The 22528-nt window shown below is 31.2% G+C and overlaps 2 protein-coding genes across 2 annotated transcripts; both read right to left on the bottom strand.

Moving 5' to 3' along the window:
- Positions 1 to 2116, bottom strand: LOC123202670 (sm-like protein LSM3A). The gene is made up of 3 exons (XM_044618678.1): positions 1894 to 2116; positions 659 to 754; positions 1 to 378 (listed from the first exon to the last, which is right to left on the bottom strand). The coding sequence occupies exons 1-3, from the start codon at positions 2008 to 2010 to the stop codon at positions 298 to 300; spliced, it is 294 nt and encodes a 97-aa protein (XP_044474613.1). The 5' UTR covers positions 2011 to 2116; the 3' UTR covers positions 1 to 297.
- Positions 2117 to 15881: 13765 nt separating this feature from the next.
- On the bottom strand, positions 15882 to 18316 carry LOC123203628 (WAT1-related protein At1g43650). Its single transcript, XM_044620072.1, has 7 exons — positions 18049 to 18316; positions 17899 to 17961; positions 17693 to 17809; positions 17367 to 17604; positions 17134 to 17292; positions 16551 to 16702; positions 15882 to 16176 (listed from the first exon to the last, which is right to left on the bottom strand). Exons 1-7 carry the CDS (start codon positions 18255 to 18257, stop codon positions 16029 to 16031), a joined length of 1086 nt encoding a protein of 361 aa, XP_044476007.1. The 5' UTR covers positions 18258 to 18316; the 3' UTR covers positions 15882 to 16028.
- Between the last annotated feature and the right edge of the window lie 4212 nt (positions 18317 to 22528).

Here is a 22528-nt window from a genome sequence, read left to right as displayed (position 1 = left end):
TTATGAATAAAAGCTAGGTTTTACTAAAAGATGAGTTGGTTTTACAAACAGTAGCCAGGCCTGCATATAACCATCACTGCAAACAAAAACTACGGCAGGTAATAAAACAATTACAAAGTGATCCATCATTCGATTTTCTGTAACAAGATTCTGATAGTAACAAATACAGATTCATTAAAGTCTATTCTAGCAAATATGTGATCAGCTGGAAACATTTCAGATTGGAAAGGATAAAACAAGGGACAGCACCAAAGTAATTAATATGCGACAGGTGATGTGCAAATCTACATTAGAAAATCAAGCTGTCCTTAATGGAGGAGAGACCAGTATGACTCCATCACCTCTTACAAAGAGAAATGGAACATTGCGCTTCGTGGTCTGAAAGAGAAGAAACACGTTCAATAAAGTTGGTATCCAAAAACATAAAACAAGTCAAAATCCGAGTTTTTTATTTCAATTGAGACAAGACAAATTTCTCAGGATGCATTAACATATGGAAAAGGTCATACTGAATTTTCAGGCAATGAGATATGTGATCATGTAGGGGAAATTCCTCTTCAATGCAGAACACAGTGTTTCTACTTTGATTGTATAGCTTCTACAGCAGATAATAACACAATAAGAAATGCAGGACAAGAAATTTAAGATTAAAAGATACCCGAACGATCTCTTCATAAGTTTCATCATCAATCTCAACGGTAGTAACAACTTCTTCAACATCCCCAAGTATCATATTTAAATGCTGATCATAAGCCTGCAAAGCTAGATTGTCAGCCAAAGAAAGGAAAGACTACTCAAGAATCAGAAAAATATTAATCCCTTTTTAGAATGGTCAAAATCATGGAGTAAAATCTATGTATATTTGAAAAAAAATTATAAAGAAAAAACTTAGGAATTCTATAATTTAGTTGTTGTAAAAGTCTTACGTTTTTGCAGAAAAAAAAAAATATTATTTTAAAAAAATATATAGAAAATACATAATTTCTTCTACATGTTCATTGTTCCACCACAATGTTTAGGTTCTTTTTCTCAATTAGAAAGGCGGCAACAAATTTTTTTCATTAAATAACATATCCTCAAGTCAAACACTTAAAAAACTAAGTTTTTTTTTCTAATAAAAATCTATGAATGCATCTGTGTTTGTTTTCAGCATAGAACAAAGACCTACTGCAAGATCTAGGTTATGAAAATATGCTGCCATCCACAAATGCATAAAGCGACTGTTAGCTTCTATATTCTCCTCTATGCATGTATAAACTTATCTGTGAATAAATAAACTCCAATAACTATTGGACTCCATTAGCAAAATTTATCATATAAATCAATACGACAAACTAATTTTCCAATTGATGATGGCTCATTTCTTCAAGACCACACACAGGAACCTTCATTTCAAAACTCTCAACCAAAAACTGCTTACAAAATTGTCTACTTTTCATTGCCTTGAAAATTTAATTCCAACTATAAGGATTTGGCACTATCATTAGAAATCTAGTAAAATCCAAAATAAAATTTCTAAAAAGTAAAATTCTCAGTTACTTAAATATCTGCAACCTCCGCAAGCTTCACTTTGTTTTTCACACTCTCCTAAAGCTTAAAACTTTATCTCGTAACACACTTACTTCATTGAAATAAAAAGGAAAAATTAGATTGATCCGCTAAAAAAAAATAAGAGTATTACTAAAACCCAATTGTTTTGTCATCGTCTTCTGTAAAACCCTAGGGTTAGTAAAGTTGATTTCTCCAAATTTCGAGTACCCAATTCAAGAAATAAATTTAAAAAAAAAACCCTATAACCCATTAAACAAACACCCAAATGCCCACAAATTAAAACTCCAAAACAAAACCATCAAACAACTAAATAGAAAACCAAACACTATGAATGAATCATACATGGAGTTTGCCACGGAGTTCACGGTCGGATCGGAGCTTCACGTAAATACGCTCGTCAAGACTGAGTCTGATCAGATCCAACGGCTCCTTAACGGCGCTCTCTTCTTCGGTCGCCATTGTTCGTAAGTTTCTTTGCCTCGTTCAGCAACCTACGCTACAATAATTAGTACTCACCTAGGACCCGAATAATGCACTTGGAACCCGTATTCGCCACCTAAATCAACTTTTAAAAGGGGTTTAAAATAATTTTAAAAAAAAGGTTAAATTTCAAATGTGAAATTAACTGAAACAACCCAACTACAGGAGATTTATACTATGTATAATTCTAGAGACTATATGCATATGGTTAAGAAAAGGGGTTTTGAAGAAATTCTTCAAGTATATAAAAGAGATTGGGATATTGAATTTTTTTAATCCTAATTTAGGCCACATATATAATTATACCACACTTTTCACACTCTAAATATTTTTATCATTTTATATATTGGAATACTTAAATTATTCTTATTTTCAACCTTTAAAAGCCATACAAGACAACATTATTATTTCTTTTTATATATTATAGAGAGAAAATATGTGTAGATATTTGGTATCAATATTTAAAATAAGATTTATATATGTGTTAGACATGATCAAGTAAATTTAAAAATTTTTAAGTTTAAATTTTTTAGATTAAATTTAAAAAAATTTTAAACTCATTTGATCTTATATTTGTAAATTTTAGTTGGCATTAGTCTCATATTGAAGTTGTACATGAAAAAATAATCCAATAAACTACCCGTGAAGAGCATGCAGTGAAGGCCTTGATGTAGAATATACGAAAAATTTAGTGTATTCCAAAGAAGCAAAAAAGCAAAAAATTTGGGCCTTGACATAGAATAGCACAAAAAATATTTTTTTATATATCATATAAAAAATATAATATAATATGCAAAAAAACAAATAATATTTGCACAAAATATTGTATTGAATATTGCAGAGAATACTTTCTGCATGCTTGTTTGCTTCCGTATATTCATTCATGTGAATGTATATATCTACAAGCTTTTGCATATATTTTCTACAAAAGTATTTGCTTGTTTCCCATGAAAATCATATAATATATAACAAAAGAGTATTAAGCATATATAGCATAGATTATCTAATTGCTTCTCTGTGCATAAAAAAAATTCAGTGAACAACTTCATTGATCATTAGCCAACGACGAAACTTCTTGGATTAGCAATAGCGACGTAATAGCAATACTACATGTGAGGTTTCTTTATAAAAATGAAAGTATAATTGTATCGTATCAAATTTAATTTAATTTAAATTTAATTAAGTAATTCAATGTAAATTTTGATTTGATTAGGACTGAATTATTATTTAATTTAAATTCAAGCTAATTGAAGTCGCAATTCGTTGTTGGGATAAAGGAGAACCGCCAACCATTAGTGTTGCCGCCAACCATTGGTGTTGACGCCAACCTTTTCTTCCACCAACCACTGCCACCAATTTTTGTTTCCAATTTTTTTATATCTCATCTATCCATTTTTTTTTTTAAATATGTTACTCAAGCTGGTTAGGTGAATATAATTTATTTTATATATATTGGTGATTGAGAATTATTGAGTTTTAAATTTTTAGATTAGGATAAGTGAAATGACAATTAAATAAAACTAGGGGTATAATTAGTTATCTGAAAATATTAGGAACACTCATTAGGAAGATAAATGAAGTAAATAAAGAAAAAAGTAATCTCATATCTAATTTAATAGTTTTCATGTATAGTTTATAAGTTATGAAAAAATTCATTTTAAAAATATAACTTTAAGACCATTATTAATTTTGAAAAACAAAAGAGTCAATTGAATTAGTTGATGCCAACCATATTCATTTAATGATAATTCAATTTATTTGATTAATCTTTGATTAAAAATGATTGTCTTTAATTAATCTTTTATTAATGTAATAAACGAATTAATATATTTTTCAGATATTTGTAATTGACTATCAAGATAGGGTGTACAAATTTCATCAAGCGTATGGATTCTGAGCGCATATGTTGCTTCGAACAAAGATAGACATCGTGATTATAATTAAGAACAAATTAATGCTTACTCAAATAACTATTTTTCAGACAACTTGTTTTGGACACTTATTAGATTCGACAGAGCCAAAGTTTAGTGTCATTTTGATGTATGCGATATTACTTCATATGATTAACCGCAGGGACCCAATGAGAGAAATGTGGTTCAAATTAAATGGTCTTGAGTTCTGATTCAGCCTTGTTAAGTTCATGCTAGTCATTGGTTTGATATTTAGGGAGGACATAGAGGTATTCAACTACGTTGATTGTACGAGGATGCCTCGATTGAGAGAGGAATATTTCCCAAAGATTAACAAGTTGTTATCGCATAAAGAGATCAAGTAGTTGATGATCAAATTTAGGGAGACAATGACGAGGACACAGTGAAATTCGCGGTATTGTTTTTTGCGTTTACGAGAATATTAAGAGTGGACAATAGAACAAAAATACCCAATTGTTTTTTGCATTTAGTCGACAATTTAGATGCATTTAATCAGTATCCATAGGAGATAATGACATGGAATAGAATAGCTAAATCGATGCAAAAGACATATATAACAAATATCAGTATTGTGTACAACACTACTCGCCCTACATGAGTCCACTCCTAATGCTTAGCTAAAATATTTTCATATATCCGATTGCTTTCTAGGTAAGTATCACATAATAGATAAAGTTAACATTCATACCAATGATTGTAAATATTAACTATAAATGTTGTACATTGTGTAATATTAGATTTATGAGACAATTCACAATCTATCGTCTTATATATGTTTGGAAGCAAATGATCAAGTCTTAGGTATCTTGAACTAGAAGAAATTGTGCTACCAATCTGAGATGACATATTGATACTTTGGGACGCTCATTTGGTAAGTTACTCATTGGTAGATTTATATTTTATCATTCTATCTTTCATTTCATTAATTTTTATTAATTTTTTTCATGTTCTACGAAGGGATTTTAACTGCATTATATTTGACTGAGACTGAGTGCAACTTTGAGTGGTACATATGGTCTTTGGAGTCTATGAGAGAACAAACACCATATACATCATCAAATGACAAGTTTATAGCTTTAGACGATGATGATGATACCTAGTTGATTCGTCTTGCTGCCTTTTAGGCAGCCTTCAGAGGGTCTTCGTGGTATTTACCTACTAGGTCTCAAGTCTTCCATATCCCCATGACATCCCCCCAATATAGGTTTTCTCGACTTATGTGGCTAACCTTCAAGCCTCCACCGCTTTTGTATGGATATCTTTATCACAAGGGCCTTAACTTGTTGTTTCTGGCACTTCTCGTATTAGATGGGCATCCCCTTTATGGGTGTCATCTATTCGCACCACATACCTTCAAGAGTCATATAGGGCCTCTCATAATGTACATGTATCCCCTCGATGAATGTCTACCTCTCATGCCTCTCATCTTAGAGGGTATCAGAGGGCTTGCTGCGTAATACACTCAAATCATAGAACTTTGTACAATGGTGTATCGTATGACTGTCTTCAATAGTTTTTAATAGAGCATGGAAGAGTCATCAACTCTTAGATGCAGTAACAACTTGACTAACATGATATGATGATGCACATCGAGTGAAAGCAACATGCATCGATGATCTATGGAGAGATATAAGGGCAAACATCGATGCTTCGTAGGGAGATGCAACAACAGTGGTAGCAACAGACATTAGTGTTTCGTAAGGAGATATAAGAGCAGTGACAACAACAGACATCAATGTTTCATAGGGAGATGTAAAAATAGTGGCAACAATAGATATTGATGTTTTATGGGGAGATACAAAAACTCCAGTCCTTGTTAAAGCATCGAATTACAAGACTTAAGAATTTATATGTTTAGACATCAGGATCATTACATGGTATTATCCACCATACTTTTTTTTTATTATTTCAATTAGTTATGTTATAGAATAATGAGAGCCATATTTTTTTTCCAGTTGGATAACTTATCGGACAATGATGTACAACAACAAGATGAGGACTAATTGACAACTCTTGAGAAGTCGTTGACTACCAAAAAAGTGTCAACATTTGGACATGTGCTACGAAAAGGAAAGTAGTTGGTAAGTTCTTTTATAAATCTAATGAAGATGCAAAAGAACAAACAACCCAGACCTGAGGATCATCCTATGGACTCACGATTAGCTGAGGACTACTTAGAGTTCTTATTGTGGTATCACAGTGCTTCAAATAATGATAGTCGACTTGTCTTCCTAGGGGAACAAATGGAATGACAACAAATGTGAGCAAACCCTGGTGGACCTAAATTATAACTCAGAAGTAATAGTTGGAAAAGATGGTATGCACCATTTCTTTGTTTTCGTTTATATTGGTTATCACTTTCAACTTATGGTCTAACTTATTTGTGTACATAGTACATTAAAGTTTTCATGGGAATACTCTGTAAATCTTTTCGAAATAGTAATTGGACAACTGTTTAGACTTAGTTTGTTGCACATCTCCTATAGTGCTACAAAGTTTGGGTGTAAATATAGAGTAGCCCTCATTTTTCCTAGATCAAATTAATGACATCTCGCATGTACAACCCAATGAATATTTTTGAAATGGAGTAGTGTTAACAAGGTGGTTCACAAACATAAATTTTTAGGGTTTATAATTATTGATAATTGTACTTATTTCTCTTCATTGGTTTGCAAAGTATTTAGTTCCTTCAACTTTGACAACCAACATTGGGTGTATGGCGTATTTGATATCAACGACTGGAGTTGAATATACCACTAGCTTAGAGAGAATGAAAAAGTTGATGATGCCATATAGGACGTTAACATGTCTAATGAAGACAAGTAATTTTTATATATCAAAAGGAATCTAACTACTAGAGACTCCACTAATGTTACAATATAAGTGTGTTCGTGACGTGCTGAAACAAGATGTAGCAAACGGAGATTGTGACCTTTTTTTACTTATATTTATAGAATACCATCCAAACATTCTAGGAGGCTAAAAAGGCGCATGCCCATAACCATATTCTAAAGGATGACCTTCAATAAGTATTTAAGGTTTAAAGTTTATTTATTTGTTCCCAGATTTTACTTAATTAGTCATATTTGTTAAATTCAATTAGATTATTAAAATGCAGGGTTTGAAGATTTCACTTAAGGCGTGGGTGGGCATGCATATAAATTGGATTTTATTTTATTATTGTTTCAATGATGTATTTGCATTTTCTTTCATAACTTGCTTTTAATTATTCCTTAATATTTATTCATAAAATAAAATGAATTAAGAAAATATGTTAATATAAAATACATAGTGTGTTACAATGAAATCAAATATATATATATATATATATATATATATATATATATATATATATATATATAATGAACAATAATAAATAAATGATACTGTAATTTTATTCTACTGTTTTGAGCCACTGCCATCGCATACATGTAATAGCCTAAAAATAAAAATTTAATACATTGAAATTTAGATAAAACCTAACAAATAAATTAAATATGCAATATATATACATTTAAAATTACAGTATCAAATAATAAATAAAATTAACCATGATAATCTATTTGGCCATATAGGTTGCACCGTGACTACGATGACCTCGTTTTTGTCCACTACCTGATGTGTGGGACAAGCTAACCACTGGGACCAGGGCTGGACTCGAACAATTCAAGCGATTATGGCTAGGTTGATGACATCGACCGTAATTTTGTGGTCGAACTTCCTCTGCTTGTGAAGGTTTTCTTGAATAGTTGGAAGGATGATCGATCCATTGTTGTTCTATCACTAGAGGATAAATCACAAACATATTTGATGGTGTCCAAGTTGATTGATCCCCTAGTGGATTAATATCTTCTCTATACACCTCTCATAAATATTTCGTTGAGTAATATGCATTGACCTATTTTACACAATTCGAAAGGTTATTGTATCTTGCAATAGCTGTGGTGTGTGCATATGAAATCTGGGAAAGTTGAAATTTCTCACAGTCATAAGTTCGGTAGAGAATATTCACGATGAATACCTATTGTTGTGAATCATAGATTTTTGTATTGTTGCATATTGATTGGTTTAATCACCATATTGGTAGATTTGAGCATATGTCTAGCAAGCTTGTTCTCAGTTCATGGTGTTAATGGGTGAGATCTCTGACCTGTAAAAACAACTAATAAACGCAATGAGAAAAAACATCAAACTAATTTTAGTCACATGTACCAGCCATGTGTTCACCAATTGAAAAACCAATGTTGCATTGTGCTCCTAAAAAACTCAACTAATATAGTGACAAGTAAAAATGCGAGTAGTCTGTGACAAAGCGTTAGAGGACTCAATAATATTGGTCATCCTGATATTGTATTGCCATCATTCAAAGTGGGCACATGCTTATCTTTCATACCTAATGTCAGTTAAATAAGGTGTTATAATGGGATTTAGTCAGATAATTTTACTCATGGCAGCTTGGAAGTCCCTGAGGCGATATGCCTTAAAAACTTTTCAAAATAATCTTTCAATATGTTTGTTTTTTTGAACTGTGTACGTATGTTACCTTTTATATGATAATTACAAAACCCATTATGGGCATGAGACATTGCATTCACCACCGATATAATTATTGAATGATGGTGATAAGAAATAATGGTCAAATATGACAAATCACTAATACACATACGTAAGTATGTTAAAAAGGATGTCCATGTATCAATTCCCTCCTTATGGTTAATAACGAAGGTGAGCGGGTAAATTTAATTATTACCATCCTTCGCAACAACAATAAAAAGAGACCCAAGATATTTTCCCTTTAAATGTACAACATTAATGCATATCATTGGACGACAAAATTATTAGAACCTTTTTATTGAACAACCTATACACATGAAAAAAACTTGAACCTATTTTCTAAGTCGATATCAATACGTGTCATGGTTCCTGGATTCTTAAGCTCCAAATTATAATAATACTCGTACAATAATATAAAAGACTCTTTGAGAAATCCTTGTAATGCATTTAGTGCATATGTTTTGGCACGTCATGCTTACGTATAGAAAATGTCGATTTTGTATCTGTCTGTCATGTTTGAAATAATTTCCTTCGATCGATAAATCTGATCAACTAGAAACATTGATTTAAGTATGTTCTCCAATGACTATACACTAGCTTGTCTATGGTGTGATAATATTTGATCTCATGGACAAGTGTGTGTCTCGTTCATACATCGTAACACCCAATAGTCTCTATCTTTCTCTCTCATTGCTCGTGCCCACTATTTACATTGTGGATGTACGTACATAAACTCATACCGTATATTATCAGAGTGACCAACTTTCCATTGAATTATTGTCTCTAATTCATATATTCAAAATAATGTTTTCAATTATACTTTTGAATTATAAAAACCTATCACTTGCAAATAGTTGTCCCTTCTATCAAATGATCCTTTCGTTCATACATCGTAACACCCAATAGTCTCCATCTTTCTCTCTCATTGCTCGTGCCCACTATTTACATTGTGGATGTACGTACATAAGCTCATACTGTATATTATCAGAGTGACCAACTTTTCATTGAATTCTTGTCTCTAATGCATATATTCAAAATAATGTTTTCAATTCTACTTTTGAATTAGAAAAACCTATCACTTGCAAATGGTTGTCCCTTCTATCAAATGATTCTCTTTTTCTTCTTCATGAACATTTTTGGTTTGTTAATTATCTCTTTCGTCAATTGGACTCTTGGTAATATAGAGTTTGGTCAATCCTTGTAAACTTCTTGCTTTAACCATCAAATACTTTAGATCATCATCGTCTATATCTCCATTGGGCCTACATCACTTAAGGTAAATATGTGCATATTTGAATAACTTCGATTGAGTCTTAGATGATAGCTTATTCTTGCTATGAATCCTTCAAAATCAATACTTGTGTCAATATACATCCCTCTCTCATTCCCACTAATATATTTTATCACATTATCATCCCCTTAAATTCATTGCTCTCCATAGCGAATTTTAAATGCTGTTTTTTTCATCTTGACTTAAAATAAAGCTAAAAACATAAAAACACCTGTGTTTAGGGAAACTTTATGTTCTATAAATAGAACCTATCAGTGAATAGTATCTTTCGATAAGAAACAGTGACCTCAAAATGAAGAAAATCATAATTACCTCTCACAAACAACTAATGCTTTGCTACCAATTTGATGCATAACACCATACATGTTATTCGTCTAGTTTTTAAACAAACCTAAATTTTCATATTTTTTAACCATCAATACAATATTAAACAATATTATGACAACATTAAACAATACAATAATATGAAATCACAACATTAAACAATTTAACAATATGAAATCACAAAAAAATTATATTTCACATGAAGTCATAAACATGAATATAACATACATTATTTAATTTTTAATTATTAAACAAGAAAACGCATAACATAAGGGCTTGAATTAAGACTAACCTGAATATAGATAATTTTGCTATGATATGTTTGTAATAGATGTGAATTCTCTAAAGAAATTTGATAATTTTCGTCTCTCTCTCCCTTGTCTCCAAGTTGAATAATTTATAATGGCTTTCTCTCATGGGTTTTATTATTCAATTGCAGGTGTCTTCTTTGTTAAAGAATTTTTTTCATATTACAGAGTTTCCTTCCCTTGCTAGAAGTCTGAGAAAAAAAAGAGAGATTACTATTGTAATATTATCTCTTTCTGCATGAATCTGTGTATAATTATATCAATAGGAGCATTTTGGAGAAATAGATAACTGTTATGATATTTTTGTTTAGAGTTTGAAATGAGTGGCATATATGTATAAATGGTTAAAAACCAAAGAGATTTGGCCACTATTAATTCAATTCAAATCATCTATGCCACATATTGAAATTCTCCAACTCAAAATCTTTGATTTTTCTTTCTTGTTTCATTTTCAAAATAGGTAATAAAGTTATTATTAACTAATTTATTTGATTATTTTAATGTTAATTATGATTATTTTTATTTTCATTTATAAAATCCAATTTTCGTAAATAATATCAGATTTTTGAGTTTGAAATTGGTTGTCAGTTAATGGAAAAATGCTTATTTATTAGATGTGTGATTTGTGTGTTGAAACTATAAGTTTTGTCAAAAAATGGTTGATTTAATCAATAGAAAGTATAGGGTTTAGGGTTAAATTGTCGAATTTTGCTTAGGAAGGTATTATGTTTTAATTTGAAATTAGCTATTAGATAATGAAAATTATTTTTGATTAATCTATGGTTTGACTTTGTTAAGTGAAATGATGAATTTGACCAAAAAAAAAATTTCCTGTTGTTTGGATCATAAGGAAAGTTGGGTAAAGATGTTATTCTTAGTGAAATTCACCTATAATAATAATTGTTAAACGACGATTTAGATGGTGCCTTTTGAAGCATTCTATGACAAGAGATGTTGTTTTCCTCTATACCAGGGTGAGTCGAGTGAGAGAGATGCTTGGGAGCCTCTTGGATTGGAGTTAACTCTAAAGATGATTGAGGACGTCTAGTTGATTAGGCAAAAGATGAAACAAGCCTAGGATCGACAAAAAAGTTATGTCGATTAGAGATAAAGAGATTTAGAGTTTAGTGTGGGTGACACATTTTTCATTAGAACAACCCCTTATAAGCATATAATAAGGTTTGAGAGAAAGGGTAAATTGACTCCAAGGTACATCAACCCTTATGAGATAATGGAGAGAGTCAGTAATGTAGCTTATATGTTAGCATTATCGACGAGTATAGATCACATTCATAACATGCTCAATGTTTCATCGTTATGCAAGTACGTTGGTGATCTGTTGCTTGTGTTAAAGATTAAGGAGATTTAGTTGTTTGAGGACTTGAGTTATATGGAGAGATTGGTTGAAATTCTTGATAGGAGGATTAAGCAATTTAGGAACTGACAGATTCCCTTAATCAAGGTGTTTTAGAGGAATCATAAGGTTGAGGAAACTACTTCAAAGATGGAGCATGACATGAAAGAAAGCATCCTGAGTTATTTCAGTAAATTCTAGAGACAAAATTCTAATAAAGAGGGCGAAATTATAACACCCATATGTACGTTTCAAGGGCATAATAGCGATTTTACATTATTATGATTGATGTATGAATGAATTCAAAGTGAATTTAATGTTAAATAATGATTTTTGGGTGACATACATCCATGCATAGAAAATTCATGCCTTTATGTTGATTGTCATGTCAGTCAGATAAGGCAATCATGCATGAATTTTGAATTGAGCAATACACAGTTGTGTGTGGTGAAACATATGCCTATGTTTGGCATTACACAAAAACAACTTTTATAAGATATCTTTGCTACGTTTTAGGGATTTTTGTCTTTATCTAAGTGCATGCGTTTTTCTAGAAGTGTGAGAGAGAATTGAAGTTTGAGTGTTGGTGATTTACATAGGACCTCCGACTATCAGTTTCCAATGATGTGGTGAGAAGGAAGGAAAAGAGAAGCAAGACAATTGCATAACTTCAAGCACTTGGGAGATAAGGTAAGTAGGTTTGACCTATTATGTTCCTTGATTAATTTTGTGTAATGAGGCTCATGCCTCTGATGATATGAGATGACTAAAAATGAGGTAATTCTTATGTGATTATGGTTTAAAACACTTAATATTTTGTGGATGATGTGGATTTGGTTATTTGTAAAAATGAGATATTTATTGTAATTGTTGTATACACCTGTTTACTTCATGTTTTTGTTCTTTCATTGTTGGTTTAAGAGAAGTTTAAGTTAACATATCTCTTTGAGTTCTTATTCTAAGTAGAGATATATATCTGGATAAGGGTGTTACAAATATCTATATGTTATATGCTGCAAACAGATCAAACAAGTACAACTTTATAAGGAAAAACAAAGGCGATTATGAATAATTGGTACCTGATTGTGCGAACGATGACATTAACCCTTAGTAGTTTAGATTCAAGATACATATCTAGGATATCATTTAGGTACTAAAATCATACTTTGATACCAACTTGTGACATACCTCTTCCAAAAGTACCACCTTAGAGGGTAGCTTTACTTTACCTGACTTAAATAAGCATGCTTAACACTTAAAAACTACATCCATCCAAACATAATATAAAAATTCCATAAATACCATTAATCATTTATCGCATAAATCAGAAGAGACAAAAGATGCCATATAGAAAATAAACTTATCAAACATTCATAGTGTGTGGCATAACTTAAAGAATAACTGAAAATAGTTTCATTATAGCCTAAATTAAAGAACACATAAGAGACCATATTGCCCTTATACTGATTCTATGTTTGTTGACCTCGGATTGCAACCATCACAATTACTTGTTAATTGCAAAAAATTAAACATAAGAGGAGTGAGTGATAAATCATTCAGTAAACAAAAGAATCTATTTAAACTTAACTTAATCCCCACTTAATCCTTGACTTGGTTCCACCTTAACTTAGTCACCAAGAGTACTCTTATTGAACTCCAAACTTTAATAAGGTGAAACTTTCTTTTCTTAACTTTATCTTGAAAACACCTTTAGTCTCATATGGTCATCTTGAGAAACATTGAGGTCCCATAATATGATGAATCAATCTCTCGGTTATCTTGGATACACTTGAGATCTTATACTAGGATAACTCTTTAATACTTGAAAACTTAAGTGAAAGAACTCATAACTTTTCCTGATAAACTATAACCTTTGTGTTGATCAAATTGGATCAAGACATGAATTTTACACCTTGGTCATGTGAGTAACATACTATATAGTCCCTTTTCCTTACAATATTGGACTGCAATATCATGTTTGGGCCACACTACGAGCTACTATACCCTATTACAAGTATTGTGTGCTATAATTGTGTTCTATAGTGGAACAGTGCCCTATGGCAAACATGTGCAAAGAGAATCTTAAATGTGCCCCTTTATAATGATTCCCATAAAACACTTAAGGTATAAATATACATCTTGAGTCACTAGATTAACTTAGGATTGTAAGTTGCTTACTCTCTAGCTTGTTTTTCTCTCATGCCTTCATTTATGGTATTTCACTCTCTAGGCATGGCTTGGTACCACAACATACCTTATACTAGCTAACATGCATTGAATTCCATCATAATAATTCCAGATTGTTATAGCATTAACAAATCCATCATCTAATTTTACAAAATCAAACACATACTAAAATCTACAAATTGTGCTCCTACTTAATTGGTCACCTGCTTGGATGAATTTAGAGTCATTTTCCTCTCTTGAAACCTCACTAGAAACCTTCATTGTCATTGGAAACTCTCTACAATATCACCTTTTCTTTCTCTCTCTCTCAGCAAATATTAGATAAGAACATATAATTTGATCATGGGATAATGATCCCTAGAATCACAATAACGTGCCTTTTAAAGACTCACTCAATAACCAAATGCATAAGAGTGCACCCTAGATTGTGCACCATTTCAAAATTTTCAATATAACATGTTATTTATTTTATTGACGTGACATATAAATAGGTGTGTACCCTTATGCACAATCGTTCATTAATTTAAAACCTTGATTTCAACACTTATTATGCAACCTAAATTATGTCACATACAACCATGATCATAAACATGCATAAAATGATAGTTTTGCTCTTAAGATGTACTTGTAAATGTTACAACTTATCTCCACTTCTACTTTGTGACAATCAATTTGCTTTACACATCTCTATTTCGTCTGTGAGTCGGTTGCTCATGGGGCTTTTTGTCTTTAACATGCTCTTATGGTCTCTTAGCATACAAATATATTTACTAAGAGCTATCTTGTGAGAGTGCCTCATGTCTCTAACTGCAGTTTCGTGAACTCCCACTATAATTGTTTGGTAGTGTTAAATGGAATATATGATTCTAATCCAATTTTAATTCATTGTATATTATTTTTTCTTATATTAAGTATAATCAATTATAATCTGTTTATTTATTTAATTTTCATAAGATTGGGGTTATACTATATATTGTACAACTTTTCTTTGGACTTCAATAATATTAAATTCCATTTACAATTCTTCATATTGAAGCTTCCGAGGAGAGTAAAGTCCGTCAGATTTGTGAAAGGATTTCTTGTCAATCTTACTAATGGACGTGGATGAGAACAAGAACGAGAAAGATGCGGTTGAATCTGATTTGCCAATAAGATTCGTTGTTGCTGCCTATGACAATACAAGCACAACTAAAGTTTGCAATGTAAAATATCTTCAAGTGTGTGGACAGGTTTGCAACGGGAGCATAATATCATAAATACCTCGCAGTGGAGTGCTTCGTTACACAAAACTAGTATCTGATTGGCTATATTGTGTATAAATCACGACACAAAAAGAGAATATAAAACAAAGAATAATATTTTTATCAGATATTTCTTGACGAGGTGTAACACTAATTATGTTTTTTGGTTTAATAAAATTGTATAATCAAATAATCTAATATCAGTTTATAAATAAATTTAAATAATCAATAAAGATAAATTCGTATATTTAAAAGTTATGATTTGAGTAAATAATATAAATGTAAACCTTGAGGTTTATTAGATCAGGTCAATTAATCTATTATAAACCCTAAAGTTTAATTTAGTACTTTCTAATATATGAGTAAATAATGAGATTATAGTTAGTTGATTTATTTTATTCTATTTATACAAAATAAGCAATTTTATGTATTTTTCCCCAAAATTCAATGGCTTTGTTTATCCTATGTGAAATTATATTGAACAATGTCAAAGTTAATTAACCCCTGCATCGGTTGGGTTTTACATTTATAGGTGCAACTGCAAAACCTTTTTGAGCCGGTCTGAAACGATCTCTTAATGATTTGTTAATTAATTGAAGATTATATATAAATATATGGCCATTGATACAAAGTTAGACAAAGACAAAGGAAAGAGAGAGATAAAAAAGATGACAAACTGTATATATATTTGCTAGCTAGCTCTAGTGGAGATGGGCTCTAATGCGGTAAGTCTTTGCAGTGGCTTTATATATGATGAGAGTCATTGAGCTTGGCTACATTTATATCTAATCATCATCGAATGAGTAGTCAGTGATTTGTTGAGGTAGTGCTCTCCAATATGGTTTCCTCTTTGGTTTCGGGATTTTCTGCGTCATTTGTTACACTTTTTCCATCTTTGCTCTTTCCCCACAACACGCTATAGAGACCAACAACCAGCAAAACAGCCCCACCAACTCTGCAGATTCAAAAACGCACCCTGTCAAATCTCATGATTTTACACCATTCATTTCCTACCCACTACAGTGGAACCATTTAATAAAATCAAACAATGCCTACACAATAGATGATTTATACTCAATCAGCATAAGAACACAAAGAAGATCAACATCGAAAGAAGAATGACAAAATATATATAGCCGAACCTCAAAGCACATGTTAATGGGGCTATTTGCAGATATGTTTAATTAATGTATGCAAAAAATAGTGTGTGAATAATATATATATGGTACCAAAAAAACGGCTGAGTGTGGACCTTCTTTATTTATGAAAGCATGTGAATATTTAGATTTCTGAATGTGTGTTGTGGCAGGAAAGGAGTTGTGTATATACCTTCCCCAGTAGAGGGTTTCTTTCCAAAAGAATGCTGAGAAGATTGCTGTTATAATGAGAGCAAATGGTGTGAACAATGCGGTAAAAACTGGCCCCTTTTTCTCAATAGCCCAAACTTGTAGCCAGTAAGTAATGCCATTCACAACCACACCCTACCATATTGGACTACACCGTCAGTTTATAAGAAGATGCAACATAATTCACAAATGTGACATAGATGTTAGCATAATATCTCTGGGATAGTTTAGAGTTCATTTAAGGGAGCCCCTACTGCCACAACCATTTTGGCTGTGGCAACACTCAAAGGGAAAAAAAAAATATGAAAAGCATGTCAATTTGAGCAACAAAGGCAGAATCTAGAGCCCCAGGAAATCACAAAAGAGCAAAGAACTGCAGAAATAGATTAGGAAAAAGTATGTGGGATTTTACTCATTTAAATAAGGTGAGTGAAGAAATAGATTTAGGATGGACTTGTCTAAAAAAATTGGCCATGGGCTGTGGCGACAGCCAAAATGATTGTAGCTATAGGGCTGCCATAAATAAAGTTGAGAATTTTGAATAGATGAAAATGAATGAAACTTACACAATAGACCACAGAAAGAAGGTTAATATTCCATTCAAGTTTCCATGCTGATGGATTTCTCTCAGCCGCAACAGCCCAAAAAGCTGACTGTATGCAACTGAAGAAACATTGGAGAGTGGTAAGACGTATTTTTGCCGGATATTGCTTAATTATTGGACCCTGAATAACAAGATCACAGTTATTAAAAGAGGAAAAAACTTTCAAAAAAAAAATCCATCGTGTAAGAGATGAACCTGCAAAACAAGCCACAAAGACCAGACAGTATTGGCTGAAATCATGATGAGAGCACCTTTGATTCCTTCTCCTGAAGACCAATCTTTTGCTGATGAATCTGAACCATTCGGATTCCATTTCATGAATGGAAGAGAAGGCCCCTTCACAAATGCAAACACTAAAGCCCCAGAGACACTCACAATTGAACCCAACACTTTGGCAATTCCATAAATTTGTCTTATCGAAATGCTTTCCATCCTGAAATGGTAAAAAACCATTACTTTAGACTTATTGTTAAAAAAATTGGAGTAAAAATGAATTTATTATATATTTTTTATTTTTTCACCTTAAGAGACCGGCCAAGACAAATGTAATGGCAGGAATTGCGTTAGTGGAGGCAGCGGCAAATGTGGCCGTAGTATACTTGATTGCAACAAAGTAGAGATTTAAACTTAGAGTCATCCTGCGATTTTTTGGATACAGAAGCTATTACTAATGACACTAAATTTGGCTTTGATTGATAGTGAAATGAAACTGAAACCAAGTTCATACCCAAACAAGGAGATCAAAAAGATCTTGCAGAGCAAGTAGTACGATAAAGGAGAGGTCTTCTTACTGCAAAATTACAAATTCAAATCATGATCATTAATTATATCAATAAGCTTCAGAAATTGAGAGAGATTGAAGGCAAATATATATAACCTTTCGAGAAAGAAGGCAAATGGAGCTAAGGCGAAAGAAGCGAAAGCTTGTCGATAAACAACAAACACAAAAGGGTTCATTCCTTGAGCAACAGCTGCCTTGGAGAACAAGGCCATGCCTGCATAAACAAACTGAACAAGAAGCATGGCAATGTAAGTTTTATGATTCTCTGAGATCAATAAATTTTTACAGAAAAATGAACTCGTCATATTGTTGCACTAGTTGATTTCTGTGGTCTCAAAAGTGATAATTTAATTTGTGTTGTTTAGATTGACCAGAAGCCATTCAATATATAGAGAAGAGAAGCGGTGGAGTAGCAATTTGTTTATTTATTTTGATTATTTTTTGATTTTTTATTGCGTGATACACTTTTTCAAGTATGCTTGTCAGTTACAAAATATGAACTTTCATTGTTAAAAGTGGAATCAACTTTTAGCTCAGTCATACGATTGCAAGCTCTAAAGGGCCGCAATTGTGCTACATCTAGACAAAGCCATGGAGGACCACCGAACACAAAGGCCTTCCCTACATTGTATTTCTTTTACCAATTCCACTATGATTTGCTTACAGTAGAATCAAGATATATCTGCATGTTATTTTCTGGAATATTTTTTATAAATCGCTTGCTAGCTTTTAACAATTAATGACTTCGTGGTGTAGCTTAATCTTTTAGAATTTAAAGCTTGTCTATATTACCTAATGCAAAGTTGAACTGAAATAAAGTAGAATATTGAATGTAAAGGTTTTAGTTACAGTATGATCGTTGAGTTAATGTCAGTAACGTCAGTATGAAGCTTAAGAAGGGGTGGATAATACCATCTGATAGCCCCTGTGTGTTAGTTTGATGGCAAGTGAATTAAGAATAGTAATTAATAAGAAAATTTGGTTGATCACATTAGTATTTTTCAAAATTTTCATTAAATTATAATACTTAAACAAATTATTTAAGAATTTATTATGATGATTTATTTAGATAAATAGTCCAAAAAAAAAGAAATTATACATTACGTTGTATATTGTTACATATGTCATGAGCACTAACGTATAGGCATTCCATTTAATTTGTTGGCTAAATTTATGAAATGGTGGACACGCACTGCAAATCATGTCAGCTAAATTTATGGGATCTGCCGCTCAACAAGTGATCAAAAAATATAAAGTTTGATGAAGATCAATGTTGAACAATAGAGTTAATTGCTTTTACCCCTCTGGGATAAAGTGTAATGTCAAGTCTTACAGTTTAAAGTATCAGCATATACCTCCAGACTCTAATAGAAGAAAAAATTGATAGTCTGAGTGTAAACTTAAGCTTTTAAAACATGGATTCTGCGGCATAGGACTTAGACCATAGTGATCAAAACCTAAAAGTGGAAAAATATTCCTCTCATGTTAAAAGGTGTAAATGGTGGAAATAGATAATTTATAATTGCTTGAACCTTGAAGCTAGAGAATCATTTGACACGGCTTTGAAAAATGTAGAGGCCAAGATCTGTATTTGCTTTTTATGTTGGGATTTTGTCGACAGATATGTTTCCACAATTGGGAAATGCAAGCCAAAACACACCCATGTTGCTGATGGATATATTGGTTAGTAGTGGAAAAAAAATATATATTGACCTATGGGGCATATATATATATATATATATATATATATATATATATATATGTATATATATATATATGTATATATATATATTATGTATAAAAATTAATTGAAGTAAATGACAAGCCAAAAGATAAAAGAATGGTATGCAGAGTTTGTGGTTTACGATCAAGTAGCTTAAGCCAAAAAGAATGGTCCCTATTGATCAGCTTTCCAGAAAGAACAATAGATGAGCAATGTGATCGAATTGAGGATGTGATGGTCAATGGTAGTTAACTGATTTATTGAAATATATATTAGTTCAGATGTCCCTTTCTCAGGTTGCTGCATAAAGCAATTCGAATTAAACTGAATAAAGTGAGACTATAATATATACATAATTAAGTGATGCGTTTTCATCTGAAAACAACCAGCAAGAAGATTAATAAGGATTAACAGAAAACTTTTGAGAGAAAAACGCCTTTTCAGTACCTTGAACAAAATATCTCAACAGCTTATGTACAAACAATCTGCTGCCAGATTGACACGGTTGGAAATTATGCAACCTCAGCCATCATATTTTAACAAAAAATTACAAATTTGCAGTGTAGGTTTGGTTACTTGGTATAATTTAGAACAAATCTATAAATACAAACAAATTATACAAATTTATTTTTACAAACTGAAGTGACAATTTGTAATTAAGTGATATAATTATTTATTTTTTTTCTTACTTTAAAATCATTCAATTTATCAAATCGTTTCCATATCATGAACTGATTATTAACTCTCTCAACAAAAGAACCTTCATAATCAATTTTATCATACAAAAAGGGAGTTGGACATAACTTCAAACTTGTTAAATGCTCTTCTTAATCATACGCTCCAACTATGAGGAGAACTAGAGCACGCTAGTAACGATTGTTCTCTTCATTGAGTCTTGGGTTCACCACTTGAATATTTGAAACCAAAAAATTACTGAAATGAGGCATTGAGATACCCCGAGTACTTTTGTAGTCTAGGTTTTTTTTGGACAGATCAAATGAATGAGAACCTGATGAAAGATTAGCCATCGATGCATGTCTTTGGCTCTAATACCATGAAAACAAACAACAACAAGGTTAAGGAAATATTGAATTAAAAGCCATAATTGTTTTTTCATTAACTAGAACAAAATATCTCAACAACTTGTGTACAAACAATCTAGTGCCAGACTAGCACAACTGAAGAAAATACAACAACAACCATAAGATTTTAACAAAAAATTACAGAATGACATGGTCGTTACCCTCTCGATTTGTTGAGAGAATAAGGAGAGAAGAAGAACCCTAGCAAAAGATATATCTCGAAGCAAGATCGCTTTTTGATTTTACCATATATGAAATGGTGAGATTTTAATAAAACTCACGATTTTATTTGACCAGCGTTCAACTCAACTGATTTCCTATAAACTCTGGCCAATTGACCCTCATTTGAAATATTCTTTACGTTTGCTTTTTAAATTAGCCTAAACACCTCATGTTAATTTATTCAATAAAAGTACGTACTTAAATAATAACATATCATTATATAATATGATAATTTTGAATTAAAGATAGAGTAATATTCAATTACATAATAACATATTATTATTTGTATATAAAATTGTGTCTATTGTTTATAGATATAGTATTATGCTAATTTATTTTTCCCCATGTAGAGAGTTCTTGATAATAGGGGAAGAACTCTTTTGATTTTTTGTACAGTTTGGTTTCCTCTATAGACTTGTTTCAGGGGAAATTTTAATATAGAAAAAAAAAAGCTACTTGTATGAAAGGAATAGCATGTCATTCGTATTAGAAAAATAAGATATCTACGTCTATATACAACGATTATTTAGTGAAGTTGAAATTCATTGAATTGAGTCACATTCAAAACATTATTATTATTATTATTATTATTATTATTTCTCACTTATATTATTTTAATATATATTATTTTGATACATTACGACATGTATAGATTAAGTGCAATGGCATAGCCTTTCTATGCATATCCTTATCAATTTCAATAGTGGTTAACACCAAGGAAATATGACTATCGAATTTTAGCACATGTTGTAATAAAAGTGATTGACCATCACCTACTCCACTCGAAGTCAAGCTTATCAAATTGCTCTTGTTCATCCAAAGTTTCTAATAATGTTCCCACTATTTATTAAAAAAATTAATTCATATTGCGATTACTTCTGGTACATCATGCTAGAATATATATATATATATATATATATATATATATATATATATATATATATATATATATATATATATATATATATATATATATATATATATGTATGTATGTATGTATGTATATATGTATGTATGTATGTATATGTGATTCATGTACATTAAAAAAAGTACAATAATAATATTATGTATATTTTATCATGTGATTTGTTTGATAATATTTTAACCAATAAAATTATATAGATAAATGACGGTGTTTTATTATCTGATTGAATATTATTTTATCTTTAATTTTTTATCATCCAATTATATGATGATAAATTATTGTTTATGTACAAAATTATACACATAACACTACTATATTTTAAAGGCTAAAAGGGAATATAGTCTATTGAGGAGACAAGGTGTATTGTAGTTAAATGATGCGATAGAATATGGGTCTTCTCTCCATTATAAATAGTGGCAGTTTGTTCAATTCAAGGAGAATCAAAAGCACAACATTCATCAACAAATCAAACTTTCATTGATCAAGGTATGTGTACAATTTTCCAATTACATTATTTGTAAAATCAACCAATTCAAGTTCTTGGGATTTTATGAAAATTAAAGTTTATTTACTACTTAATTCAAGATTATAGTTTAAATTAGGGTTTTCTCAATTCACTTTGAT

The sequence above is a fragment of the Mangifera indica genome, chromosome 19 (genome assembly GCF_011075055.1).
Source record: "Mangifera indica cultivar Alphonso chromosome 19, CATAS_Mindica_2.1, whole genome shotgun sequence".
NCBI classification, from domain to species: Eukaryota; Viridiplantae; Streptophyta; class Magnoliopsida; order Sapindales; family Anacardiaceae; genus Mangifera; species Mangifera indica.
This window is presented reverse-complemented; position numbering and strand designations above follow the sequence as displayed.